The sequence below is a fragment of the Lipotes vexillifer genome, unplaced genomic scaffold, assembly GCF_000442215.2.
Source record: "Lipotes vexillifer unplaced genomic scaffold, Lipotes_vexillifer_v1.1 scaffold129, whole genome shotgun sequence".
NCBI classification, from domain to species: domain Eukaryota; kingdom Metazoa; phylum Chordata; class Mammalia; order Artiodactyla; family Lipotidae; genus Lipotes; species Lipotes vexillifer.
This window is the reverse complement of record NW_006777287.1, coordinates 516,201-530,087: the sequence shown is the minus strand read 5'-3', so window position 1 is coordinate 530,087 and position 13,887 is coordinate 516,201. Positions and strand designations below refer to the sequence as shown.

At 40.0% G+C, this 13,887-nt stretch overlaps 1 protein-coding gene across 1 annotated transcript in view; it reads right to left on the bottom strand.

The window, feature by feature from the left end:
* The window catches only part of JADE3 (jade family PHD finger 3), a 154,759-nt gene that overhangs the window by 5,493 nt on the left and 135,379 nt on the right, over positions 1-13,887 (bottom strand). The window contains exons 9-10 of the mRNA XM_007450832.1: positions 2,530-3,000; positions 854-971 (exon numbers count right to left, since the gene is read on the bottom strand). Coding sequence (XP_007450894.1) covers positions 854-971; positions 2,530-3,000 — 589 coding nt within the window. The remainder of the gene's footprint in view (positions 1-853; positions 972-2,529; positions 3,001-13,887) is intronic.

Genomic DNA, 13,887 nt, shown 5'->3' with positions numbered 1-13,887 from the left:
TCCTGCTGTCCTTTGGTTCTTCTTGTCTTGTCCATCATGGTGCTCTTGTGGCTGAGCAGCCCTGCTGTCTCCTGCTACACCATTCTGCTGTGACCTGTGATACTCACAACTGACCACGAGCCTTTGATACCTACCTGACACCTTATTTCTGGGTGCCTCTCTTGCTCTATAGCTGGCCGTTGGCAGAAGCTGGCTTCTGCACACCCTGCCCAGTGACCCCTGGTTGCCCAGGCTCTGCCACTGACCTCTGTGTTAAATGAGGCACAGGGAGGTTACAAATGTCTCTGAATACAGCTGTCATTATTCCAGCCAAGCTCCCATGCTTAGAGCACTGTAATTATGCTCACTTGTTTCTCTCACCAAGTGGGCAGAATTCTCTGAAGGAATTCTGTCTTGCTGACTGCTCTGTCTTATAGCTCAGCTCTTAGTCCATAGGAGGTGCTCAAAAAATATCAGTGAATAAATGAAGAGACAAGAGCCCAGATCTCCTAACTTCTGGCTAAGGATCTGTTATAACAGACAGACTAAGTTAAGTAACCCTGGAATTAAATGTTTTCTGGAAACTAGGATTAGATCCTATCCTACTGACTTCTTTTTTTTTTTTTATCCTACTGACTTCTAAATGAATCCAATGAGTTTAGAATAATTTCAAGGCTCCAACTAATAGCCTCAAATACCTGTCTGGGACCTAGGTTATCTGTCCTAGGCCTGCCACTCCATCAACTCCACCCCGGGATTTCTTGCCTCATGAGTCAACAGTGAAATGGGCCATGTTATATCAGGGCTGGACTAGAAGAAATGAATTTAAAAGATTTTTAAGTTAAACAATTGATATAAAATTTATACAGGTTACCTGCAGCAATTTCCTGGTTAGCAAGCTGGACTTGTAAACTGAAGATCTGTTCCTGTATTTTGCTTTGTGACAGTTTCAGCTTCTCTCGCCTGGTTATCATGTAGCACAGGTTTCGGACCTGAAAGCCCAACCCCCAGCAAATAAGAGATTTTTGTCATGTTACACAAACCTGACATTTGAAATTGTTTAGCTAAAATTAAGACAACAAAAGTCAGGTGGGGTTGGGGGGTGGTGGGCAGGTGAGGAGAGAAGACAGAACCTAAAAGCTGTATAATGAGAGCCACTCCACAGGAAGTCACATAGCATGGTCAGTCGTGGGATCACGGTTCCCATATCAATCAGTAGCACAAGTAAAATGCTCCAAAGCCACCTTCTGAAGTCTACTCTCCCTGTGGTATCATGGGGTTGATATTTATCTGCATAGCCAGGCTGGGAAAACTGAATGATGACTTAACATTTTAGCTTTCCCTTTAGATCCCTGAGTAAATGGTGGCAATGCTGGATCCAGTAAAGTTTTCTAATGAGTGCTGGATCAGCAGGATAAAGGTCTGCTGGGAAGACTGGAAGTGGCGTTTTTGCTCACACTTTCAGCTCAGCCAAGTCTCCACAGCCACAAGGGTGAAATCCTCACCCTCTCATGCTCCTTCAACTGGACAAATTACTCAACCTTTCTGTGCCCCAGTTTATTCATCTGCAAATAGGGATAATAATTGTACCTTCTTCATAGGCATGTTAGGATTATATGAGTTAATATTTATAAAATGCTTAGAACAGTGGTGCCACATAGTAAGTGCTATATATGTGTGAGTTAAATTTTAAAAAGTGAACCAAATCTATTAATTCCCCTCCAAATTCTGGTAGCAGAGAAAAAAACAAGCCACCTCTATAATTATACTTGATTACAAGATTCTCTAGGGTAAACACAGGGCCTAACTTATCTCTGAACCCCTACAGTACCTAATTTAGTAGATACCTGATTATATATATATATATATATATATATATATATATATATATATATACATATATATATATGTATATATATATGTATATGTATATATATAGCTAAATTGAATTATCTGGCACAGAGGCTCTCAACCAGGGGCAATTTTGACCCCCAGAAGGCATTTGGTAATTTGGGAACATTTTTGGTTCTCACAACTGGGCATGTGGCGGTTTGCTACTAGCATCCAGTGAGTAGAGCCAGGGATGCTGTTAAACATCTTACAGTGTTCCCCACAACAAAGGACAGTCCCCTACAACAAAGAACTATCCAGCCCCAAATGTCAATAGTGCCGAGTTTAAGAAACTCTGATCTGGTGCTTTCCTAAATAAAATTCATTCTTTCTTCAGCCTGTAGTCTCATAAGTGTGTCAGTAAAATATAGCTGAGCCAATTTAGGTTCAACAGTGAATAAAAAGTAAACCAAATGAAAATTTATTTCAAATTTAAGGTTCATAGAGCATGTAAGAGAGGACGCTTCCATTCTCTGATGTGTCTACCAGAATTTCAACTAAGCCCAATGTTTGGGGCCATGATGAAATCAGAAGATAAGCAAGGACACAGAAGCTTGCACTATAAATGTAAATGAGCTGTGTTCTTTTAAAAACTGGAAGTGGGGCCTCCATTTCTATGCAGACCAAGACCTACACACTAGTCACAGTTGGTCACCTTACCCTCTCTAGGTCTTGCCGTAGGTGCATAAACATTCTCATGCGAGTGTGAATACTCTCCTCTTTTGGCTGCACCAGACCATTTTCTTCGTCCTCTTTGGGAGGAAATAATGGCTTATTGAAGTTACTTTTCCGCTTTAGTTTCCAGTAGTTATAGATAAAGTCCACAGCTAGCGTGGGCAGCCCCAGCTCTGCGGCCACATCTTCCACACGGACCAGGGAATAGAACTCCTCCTCCAGCTCCCGGAGCTTCTGTGCCCGTACGCTGGTCTTCTCGCTTTTGGTCTGGCCCTGCTCTGAAGCCCTGTGTAGAGGGTACTCGGCCTCCCCGAGCTTCTGCCTGTTTTGGCTGTGCTTGAGGCAGTATGACTTGAACTTTACTTCATCCCCCTCATCTAGGATGGTCTTCATTTCTAGGCTGTGCTCGAAGGCGCAGGTGACATGGAAGGCAGTGATGCAGCTTTTCACTGAGCACTGTGGGAAGAAAAGATGTGTTAAGGCAGCAGGGCTGTGGGGGGAAAGGGGAAGCCCTATAGGCCTGGGCCTAAACTGAGAGCTCATAGGAAGCAAAGAAAAGACAGGGAGAAAGTTGGTCTTAAACTGACCATGATGGACACTTTACAAGTAGCCCAGGAAATCTGCTCTTATAGAAAACAGTAAAAACAGAGGCAAAAAAATGTTTTTTTCAAACTCTCCTTTAAATTTTAGCTCAAGCATTAAGTTTTCCCGAGAATTCTTCTTTGGCCCCTGTAAAGTCATGCATTTATTATATGCTTCTACAGTGGTCCTTTTCACACTGTACCTATAGCATAATAAATGTAAAATTCCTGGCCATGGCTCTTAACGACAGAAACTGTGTCATTCATCTTTGCATTACCATCAACTATTGAACAAGGAAGTACTCAAGAAATGCTTCTGAACAACTGAAAGAAAAACAAAATCAATATTATTGCCAGAGCAGCTACTGGTTCTAAAAAAGGCCACAGGAACTCCAATATCTAAGTAACCTAACTTCTTGAAATTGGTCTTATAGATATGTGCTGTCCAACATGGTAGCCAGAGTAGCCAATTGACCACAAGCAGCTATTAAAATTAAAATTACATACAATTAAAAATTAAATTCCTCAGTCACACTAGCCACATTTCAACCATACTGGACAGCACAGATTTCCATCACATCACAGAAAGTTCTGTTGGACAGTATGGTTACAGACAATCTGGAATTAAGTTTATAATATTCTGCCATTCATAGATGCAACACATTTGTTAAGTATCACTATGTGGCATGCACTGAGGACTCACAGGGAGGCAGAGAGAACCTGGCCCATGATTGCTGGACTCTTGTGCTTCAATTAGTCTCAATTACCATTTGTCATGGTTATGTTACAGTTTTCCTTCCAAAGATTTAAAATGCATGTGTGTGTTTATATTTTTATGCAAAGGAAGGAGGGAAAGCAATGGAGGATTTGTTTCAAAAGACATAGTGGGAATTCCCATGGTTAAAGCCAAGTCTCAAATCTTTTGGAAGCTTGCATCTGAAGGGCAGACTGCTCAATATGTTGGGTTTTTGATAACTAAACATAGAGGATGACCTTGTATATGAATAAAGACTAAAAAAATGCAAAACCTGATAGGTCTCTTTATAGATTGAGAAATTCAACACTTAAGAGAATGCTGGCAACCATCAAAGCTTTAATGGGGGCAGACTCCATTTAATCTAATTTCACAGGATAAAGAATTCCAGGGATGGAAAACAATTCAAAGATCATCTTATCCAACCTCACATGTATTATTGCTTGTACTTCCTGTAAAGTACCTGATATTCTACCTACACTGCTCCCTGCCCTCAACTCCTTCCACTTTTCAGTTAAGTGGTACTCTAGCCACTTACTGTATTCCTAAAACAGCCCACCACAACTTAGAGCAACTGGAAGAGTCTGTTACATTACATCGAAGTTTGTATTCTTAAAAATTCTATGTATTTGAAAAGCCTCATGAAAATGAGGATGATGAGAGCCCCAAACTATACTTTTATCTGGGTACCTTTGGTTATCCCTTGAATAAGAAACTAGCTGGTCATTTAAAACACAAGTAGCAAAAGGCACTCTTTAGCAAAAGATTAAAAGTGTTGGGCATAGTGCTCTTCTGCTGTTTAATAACTGACAAAAATATGGGAAGAGAAAGCAAAAGGATTGTTTTCTATTCAAGGAGATGAGTGTGTGACATAAAACTACTACTAATGGGAAGCTAAAAACAGATCACCTCTCTCAGGTCAAATTTATAGAATGTAGAGACATACATATAAATTACTCAAAATAAGAAGACAATACACGAATAAGAATTGGGTACTTAGATGAAAAATGGAATGTCCTTAGGAAACTCTGCCATAAAATCCATCTAGTTTCAAAAAAAGGTCATTCTATGGTATTTATAGCTAGAAGTCCATATACCTTGGTGGTAAAGGAGAAATGCTAACCAGATAACTTTTAATTTTTTTTCCCAAAACATATATTTGGCACATTCTGTTAAACAAAATGCTTTTGTATATATCTCATTTCTACTGTAATCACTTAAGGTGATAGGGGAGGTTTTATTATGCCCATTTTAAAAGAACAGCTTTATTAAGATATAATTTACATACCACAAAACTCACCAATTTTAAGTATACATTTCAATGTTTTTAGCATATTAACAGAGTTGTGCAACCATCACTACTACATAATTCCAGTACATTTTTATCACCCCCCAAAAGAAATCTCATGCCTATTTGCCACTCCCTGTTCCCAATCCCAGCCCCAAGCAACCACTAATCTACTTTGTGTCTCTACAGAAATGCCTATTCTGGACATTTCACATAAGTGGAATCATATGTGACAGTTTATATCTGGCTTTGTTCACTTAGCACGTTTTCAAGGTTCATCCATGTTGTAGCATGTATCAGACTTTCATTCTTTTTAAAATATGGCCAAGTAATATTCCATTATATTGGATATACCATATTTGTTTATCTATTCTTCAGCTGATGGACATTTGGGCTATTTTTACTTTTTAGCTATTATGAAATAATGCTGCTATGAATATTTGTTTACAAGTTTTTGTGCAGACATGTTTTCATTTCTCTTTGGTAATGTGCAATAAAGGATTAACCTTGCCAAAGAAAGGCTTGGCCCTCTGCCTCTAGCTCCTAAGAGGTAACCTCTAAACGCTTGGAATGTCCTGCCTGATAAGAGTGTCTTTATTTACCTGGGGGCCTTGGGCCATGTCAGATAGTCTATGATAACAATATGATTTATGGTGGAAGCTCTGAGCCATGTGGTATCAGCCTGACCTCTGGAGGGACTGGAGACTAAGGCCAGCCATGCAGGTGGTCAGCCACGTCTATGTGACCAACTCCTAATAAAATCTCTACACCAAGACTTAGGTGGCTTTGCTGGTTGGCAGTACTCTGTGTATATTATCATACACCAATGCTGAAAGAAATAAGCACTGTCCACAAGATTCCACTTAGAGAGGAAACTGGAAGCTCCATGCTTGGTCTCTCCTGGACCCTGCCCTATGTGCCTCTTCCCTTTGCTGATTTTAATCTGTATTCTTTCACTGTAATAAACTATGACCATGAGTATAACGGTTTTTTGAGTTCTGTGAGTCCTTCTAGTGAATTATTGAACCCGAGAGTGGTCTTGGGGACCTCTAACTTGTAGGTATATACTTAGAAGTGGAATTACTAAGACATACAGTAACTCTATGTCTAACTTTTGGAAGAATTGCCAAACTGTTTTCCACAGTGGCTGTGCATTTTACATTCCCACCAGCAATGCATAAGCATTCTAATTTCTACACCTTCTTGCCAATAATTGTTATTGCCTGCTTTTTTGATTATTACCACCCTAGTGGGTATGAAGTAGTATCTCACTATGGTTCATTTACTTTTAAAGGGGGAAAAAGAAATAATTTTCTACCTATTCTTCAGAAATTGTAGAAGAGAAATGAGTTTTTGAAATACTTTCATTAGAGGGAAAATGCTACCCTTATATGTTCACATTTGTAAGGGGAGTTGGAGTTTCTGTGGGATGAGAACTGGATCAGATAGGATGGTTGGAATAAAAGTCTTTGAAAAAGAACACCAGAGACTGATTTAGGAATTAAATTGTTTCTTGCCTCTTTAAGGAAATATTTTGTCACCCCCCCGAAAACAAAATAGTGTGTCCTCCTCAAAAGCAGATGACACCTGCGTTGAACACCAAGGGCCTGGTGCATATGTCCTCAGCAGTTCTTATCCTGCTGCAGGATAGTGTCCGTTTGGTTGCCCTTAATCCCCAATAATCTGTGAACAGACAAATGGGTGATATCAGAGCAATTTTCTCAAAACTTGGTCACTGAAACCATGTCATAAATGATTCAAAGTCAGCCCACAAAACCTATTTAGCCATTATGTACTTAAACTCTAGCACCAACGGTGGCCACCAGCCCTTCTGATCTCTCATCCCTAAGGGTCTGCAAGGTCTGAGGGGAGATGTCACTTTAGTGTTATTTAACTTTTCTCATGTTTACATCTGGTCTCCCTTAATAGACTATAAACACCTGAAGGCAAGGACCAGAAATATCTTAGAATAGGAACAATTTGTACTCACAAATAAAATTTGGAATATATGAGAAAAATATTAAGGTGCTTTCCCTCTTAATTTTTTTTGATGCCCTTTAATCTTAACATTTAATTTCCATCTCTACTAGTACCACCTTTAATAGTCACTGAGTAGACATACTTGCATTTCCCCACTTGTCAAAGATTTTCATTTGCTTTAAAAAAGTTCACTTCCCTCATAGTCAAGCTCATATTAGCCTAACAGTAAACTTATGGTGGCCCACCAATTTATTCTGACTTCACTAAACATGCATGTAACTCCAGACATGACCACATTCCTCTACTGTCGAAAGGGGCACCTACTCCAGCACCAAATGTTTAATGATTCTATTCAGTTTGGCTGGATGAATGCTAGGGCTTTCCATCAACAAAGTCAGACTGACTCCAGGGAATAATATGAACAATAACAACAAGTACAAATACTAGTACCACTAATATTTACTGAGTATTTACTATCTGTTAGGCACTGTGTTAAGCTCTTCACCACATTATTAAGTAGGTACTATTTTATCATCTCCATTTATAGATGTGGAAACTGAGGAACAGATTTGGCAGGTAACTTTCTCAAGATTACATAACAAACAAGAGATGGAACCAGGATTTGGACCCCAGGAATCTGGCTCCAAAGGCTGTATTTTTAACCACTGTTCTTCCTTTTTTCTCAGGGAAGGCCTAAAACATCTGGATCTAGGTTGAATGGGGCTTGAACATAAGATATATAAGGACCCTACAGGAATTCTGGAAAGGTGGCAGAGGGACTGTGTCCAGGGTTTAAGCAAAATTCAGAACTGTCTGGGGCATCTGTTTTGAACCCAGTCTTTAGGATCTGTTCCACGATTATCAGAAACCTTCATCCTCAGGAGAAAGGTTCTAGCTCCCAGATATGGAGGCTGTAGATATTGGCTAGTCTAGACCCCAAAACCACCAGTGTTAGATTCTCTCCTTGCCAAATGAATGTTCCCAAATCAAAGGAAGAGGAGAGATGTGGGTATTCCCCACTGCTGGGAGATAGGAAGAATGAACACAATTCACAGTTAAGAAAATTCCATAAAGAGTTTATAAAGCAAAATACCTGAGATGTGTTACTAATCACAAATACCCTTAAATAAACCTCTGACAAACAAAGATGCTAATAAAACTTGACCCCCACCTATGTTCTGCTTATACTAACAGAGTGGGCTTTGTTTTCCACGGTTCACACCTAGTTTTCCTGTGGAAAAAGAGACCAAAACCCTTTTTTCCTTTTAAACCACCACTAAGTTAATTTCAAACCAATTAGTACTTTAGAATCTTGTTCCCTATATGGGGATCAAAAACAGTAAACAAATACAGTATATTAGTATAGGCAGAACATAGGTGGAGAAAAATACAGCCACACTTCACAAGGTCACCTGAAGTTCACTCCCCCTCACTTGGGGGGAAGATCTTTAATGCAGCCTGGCACTCACAGTGTACTTCCCAAAACCAAAAAACTATTTCACACCTCTTCTCTCCCCAAACCTTGAGACTTCACCCACATCCTCACTCTCAGCTGATGATCCTGTTTCCTATCTCACTGAGGAAATTACAACAATCAAAAAGAGCACTCTGGGGACTTCCTGGTGGTCTAGTGGGTAAGACTCCACGCTCTCAATGCAGGGGGCCCAGGTTTGATCTCTGGTTGGAGAACTAGATCTCGCATGCATGCCACAACTAAGAGATCACATGCCACAACTAAGAAGTCCGCATGCCACAACTAAGAGTTCACATGTCACAATTAAGAAGTCCGCATGCCACAACTAAGAAGTCCACATGCCACAGTGAAGATCCCACATGCTGCAACTAAGACATGGAGCAGCCTAAATAAATAAAAAAAATAGGGCTTCCCTGGTGGCACAGTGGTTAAGAATCCACCTGCCAATGCAGGGTATGTGGGTTCGAGCCCTGGTCCAGGAAGATCTCACATGCCATGGAGCAACTAAGCCTGTGCGCCACAACTACTGAGCCTGCGCTCTAGAGCCCATGAGCCACAACTACTGAGCCCATGGGCCACAATTACTGGAGCCCACGCGCCTAGAGCCTGTGCCCCGCAACAAGAGAAGCCACCACAATGAGAAGCCCGCGCACCGCAACAAAGAGTAGCCCTCATTCGCCACAACTAGAGAAAAGCCCACGTGCAGCAACAAAGACCCAATGCAGCCAAAAATTAAAAAAATAAAATAAATAAATTTTTAAAAATTAAAAAAATAAAACAAAACAATAAGAGCGAGGATTCTGGGAAAATGGCAGAGTAGGAGGCACCAGGAATCTGTTAAAAAAAAAAAAAAAAAAAAAAAGAGCGCTCTGCAGATTCCCAGCAGCACACCTATCTAATACTGTACCTACACACTCTGCCTTCAAGCCTGTTACCCGGAAAGAACAATCTGTGCTCTTACCTGAAGCCTCCCCTCTCTCACCCTCTTTACCCCATCCTCTCTCACCTACTGAAAAACCTCGCTCCAGCAGTTTTTCCTCTCCATGGGTCACTCTCTTTGCATGCATACTGTTATGTTCTATATGTTAACAAGTATACATACAATAGTCTCTCAGTATCCTCAGGGCATTGGCTCCAGACTTCCTGTGGATACCAAAATCCACAGATGCTCAAATCCCTTATATAAAATGGTATAGTATTTGCATGTAACCTTTGTGCATCCTCCTGTACTTTAAATCACCTCTAGATTATTTATAAAACCTAACACAACGCAAATGCTATGTAATAGTTGCCTGTGCAAGGCAAATTCAAGTTTTGCTTTTGGGAACTTTCTGGAATTTTTTTCCTAATATTTTCAATCTGCAATTGGTTGAATCTTCAGATGCAGAACCTGCGGATACAGAGGGCTGACTGTACATACTTGTTATTTCTTCCATCTTAAAGAGCAGACTTCTTTCCCTCACTTTTCCGGACTGTTCCTACTCCATTTCTTTGCCCTGACCCTTGGCAATGTAGTTTTTGCCATCATCACTCCACCTAAACTGCTCATCCAGATTACCAATAATCACATTGCTAAATTCAGGGGTCAATTTGTAGTCCTCGTCTTACTCAAGCAGTATTTTTACATCACTGATCTTTCCCCTCTCCTTGAAACGCTTTCTTTCCTTGATTTCTAGGCTACTATGCTCACTTGGTTTTCCTCCTGTCTCCCTGGTGACTTCTCAGTCTCCTCTGCTATCTCTCCCTACTCTCCTGACTACTTAACACTGGAATGCTGCAAGGCCCAGTGCTTGGTACTGTTCTCCTCTCTATCTACACTCCCTCACTCAGTGATCTTACCCAGTCCAAGCTAAAGATACCTACATGACAATGACTCCCAAATTTATGTCTTCAGTCCAAAACTTCCTCCCAAACTCCAAACTCGCATAGACAACTGTCGGTTTAATATTTCCACTAGGATATCTGGTAGACATCTCAAACTTAAATGTTTAAAACTGAACTCATGATGATCTTTCCGCCCACATCTCTTCTACTTGTAGATTTTTCCATTCAGTTTATGGCAACTTTACCCTTCTCCCAGTTCAGGCCAAAACCTGGAAGCCTCCCCGACTCCTATCTTTCTCTCACACCTCATACCCGATCCACAGTTAATCCTCTTGGCTCTACTTTCAATATTCATCCAGAACCCAACCACTTTTCACCACCTCCAGGGCTACCACTCCAGACAAAGCCACCACTGCCATCTCTCAAGGATTACCGTAATAGCCTCCTAATGGCTTTTCTCGTTCCTAACCTTCCCTCCTCACAGTCTGCTCCAAATAAGCAGCCAGAGTGCCTATTTTTGTTTTAACCTTCTAGTATGGAAAACCCTACATAATAGCATAGAGAATACTATATTAAACCCTATATACCCATTATACACTCACTAATTATTAATGTATGACCCATCTTGATTAATCTTTAACCCCCATAGTACCCTGCCCTCCAGATTATTTTGAAGCAAATCTTAGACATCATTCCATAGAGTGATCCCTTAAAAATATAAATCAAATCATTTTACTTATCTGCTCAAAACCTGCTAATGGCTCCCCCTTTAAACTCTGAGTAAAAACAAAAGATATATATATATATATTTTTTAAATCTTTTGGCCACGCCACGTGGCATCTGGAATCTTAGTTCTCTGACCAGGGATCGAACTGGTGCCCTCTGCATTGGAAGCGTGGAGTTTTAACCACTGGACTGCCAGGGAAGTCCCAAAACAAAAGATCTTATAAGGGCCCTGGAAACCCTTCACCATGGGCTTGCAAACTATGGCCCACAGACCAAATGCAGCCAGATACCTGTTTTTATGTGGCCCATGAGCTAAGAATGGGAGCTAAAAATGGTTTTTACGTTTTTTAAATGGTGGAAAACAATCACAAGAAAAAGAATATTTTATGACATATAAAATAAATTTAGAGTCCATAAATAAGCAAATGAGCATGGCTATATTCCAGTAAAGCTTTAAGTATCGTCTATGGCCACCTTTGTGCTACAAAGGCAGAATTGAGTAGTCGTGACAGAGACCATATGGCCTGCAAAGCCTAAAATATTTACTATCCGGCCCTGTATAGAAAAAAATTGCCAACCCCTGCCCTAACCAATTAGGTCCCTGTGTAATCTCTCTGATATTCTCTTCTCACACACTCCATTCCATTCTCATTGGCCTCTTTCCTATCTCTCGGACAAGCCAAACACACTCCTATCTCTGGGCCTTTGCAATGGCTGATCCCTCTGCCTGGAACATTTTTACCCCAAATATCTGCATTGTCTTCTCTCACCTTCGAGTCTTTGCTCAAATGCCACAGCTATGGTGAGTCCTACTCTTACCACTCTATTTAAACTTTCAATGTATGCCTCCTGCCCCACAATCCCCATCTTCTTACCATACTCCACATTTTTCCTTTCCAGAGCACTTACCATCTTCTAACACGATATTTAGTATCTATTGCTTATCATTGATTTCTCCCAAACCAAAATGTAAGTTCCATGGTGCAAAGTTCTTTGTTGGTCCACTGATAAATCCAAAGTGCCTAGAACAGTGCCTGGCACACAATTAGGCACTCAAATATTTGTTGAATAAGTGAAATTCCTTATAATCAATATTTTAAGAGACTTTTATGACCACCACAGCAGCATACATCTCCACTTCATTGATCCATGTATCAACACATGATAATTGAAGCATGGCAGGTACCTCACAGAAGAAATTCTCCACCTGATATGGACCACAGTGAGGTAACAAGAAAGTCAAAACTATTTGCACCAAAGAGTTGCTGAAACCTGTTACCCAAGCCACTGCTGCCAGTTGTTGGCATAGCCAAGAGTGCATGATAACTGTGTAATAGAGAGGCTGGCAGATAGCTACATAACGATCAAAGGCCATTACTGAAAGAAGTACACATTCAGTGGATCCTAAACAAAGTTAAGCTATGCGTCCTAGGTAGCTGATATTTCTCCAGTGGATTTGGATGTTGACCAGCATTTGGGGGACAGGGGAAGTAGTACAGCAAAGGTCCAAAAAAAGAGAGATTAGACAGAAAGAAATACATGGGGGTGTGGAGTCTGGCATCAAAGCATGACAAGATAATGATGGCTAAATTCCCAAGGAGGGTCATTAGGTAGAAAACAGAGATGGCCAGAAAAAGAACCATTTCTAGCTTGGGCCATTCAGAGAAGCCCACCAGAACAAAGCCATCAGAGTGATGAAAAGTGTTACTGAATTTTCTCATTGCTTAACACTACTTGCTGGAAACATCACAGTCAGAATTTTGAAGCCTGATTATCCTTTGCTTAGAACTTAATGCTGGTTCATGAACCTACATGCAACAGAGGAACTGGATAGGGAATGTTGAAACAAGTAGAATCATTAATGTATTTCCTTTTATTACCTCAGCAAGAAAACTAAGAATTAGCAATTATATACCTGTATTTTAACAACCATATTTTAAGCCACGACTTTCATTTAGTAAACTCATAGTTTACTAAGTAGAGGTATTACGAAAGTAAAGGTAGTATAGATGCATTACAAAATATTTGTTATAAAAAGGTGTTGGATCTGTTAAGATTGAGAGAAACAAAGACTTCACTGGAGCTTCATTAAATCTCTAATTTACTCAGTAAAAAAAATTTTTTTAAGAGTCTTAATTTGGAAAGACCTTTACAAAATGCAGAATCTAAACTCTAAGTAATAAAAACAAAACCACTGCCCTGAAATAAAAAAACCCACTCCAGAATGTTTCTTCCATCCATCTGTTCATCCACTATCCATCTATCAATCTAATATTTATTGTCCATTGGCCATGTCGGGGGTTTGCAGGATCTAAGGATGAAACAGTTTGAGCTTGCAGCCTACTAGGGAAGCTAAGACTCATAGATAAATAACTACAATAGAGGGCAGAATGTGGCAATATGGGGCATTTTTTCTCTCACCACAGTCATGCTGCCAATTACCGACTGTTGTAAAACAAAAATCATCCTTTAAAACAGCAAATATTGGGGAAAATGCAGGTACCACAATAACGAAAATAAGTAAATTAACAGACATAAATTCAATGTGCTATTATAAAATGACTAAATGATAATTATGAAAAGATGGGAAATATTTTATTTTTTAGTGGGGAGAATGCATATTACAAACTAATCTATGATACAATTAAATATGGATATATTTATTCAATAAACACTAACTGAGCACTGACAAGGGGCAAGAACTCTCTTTTGTGC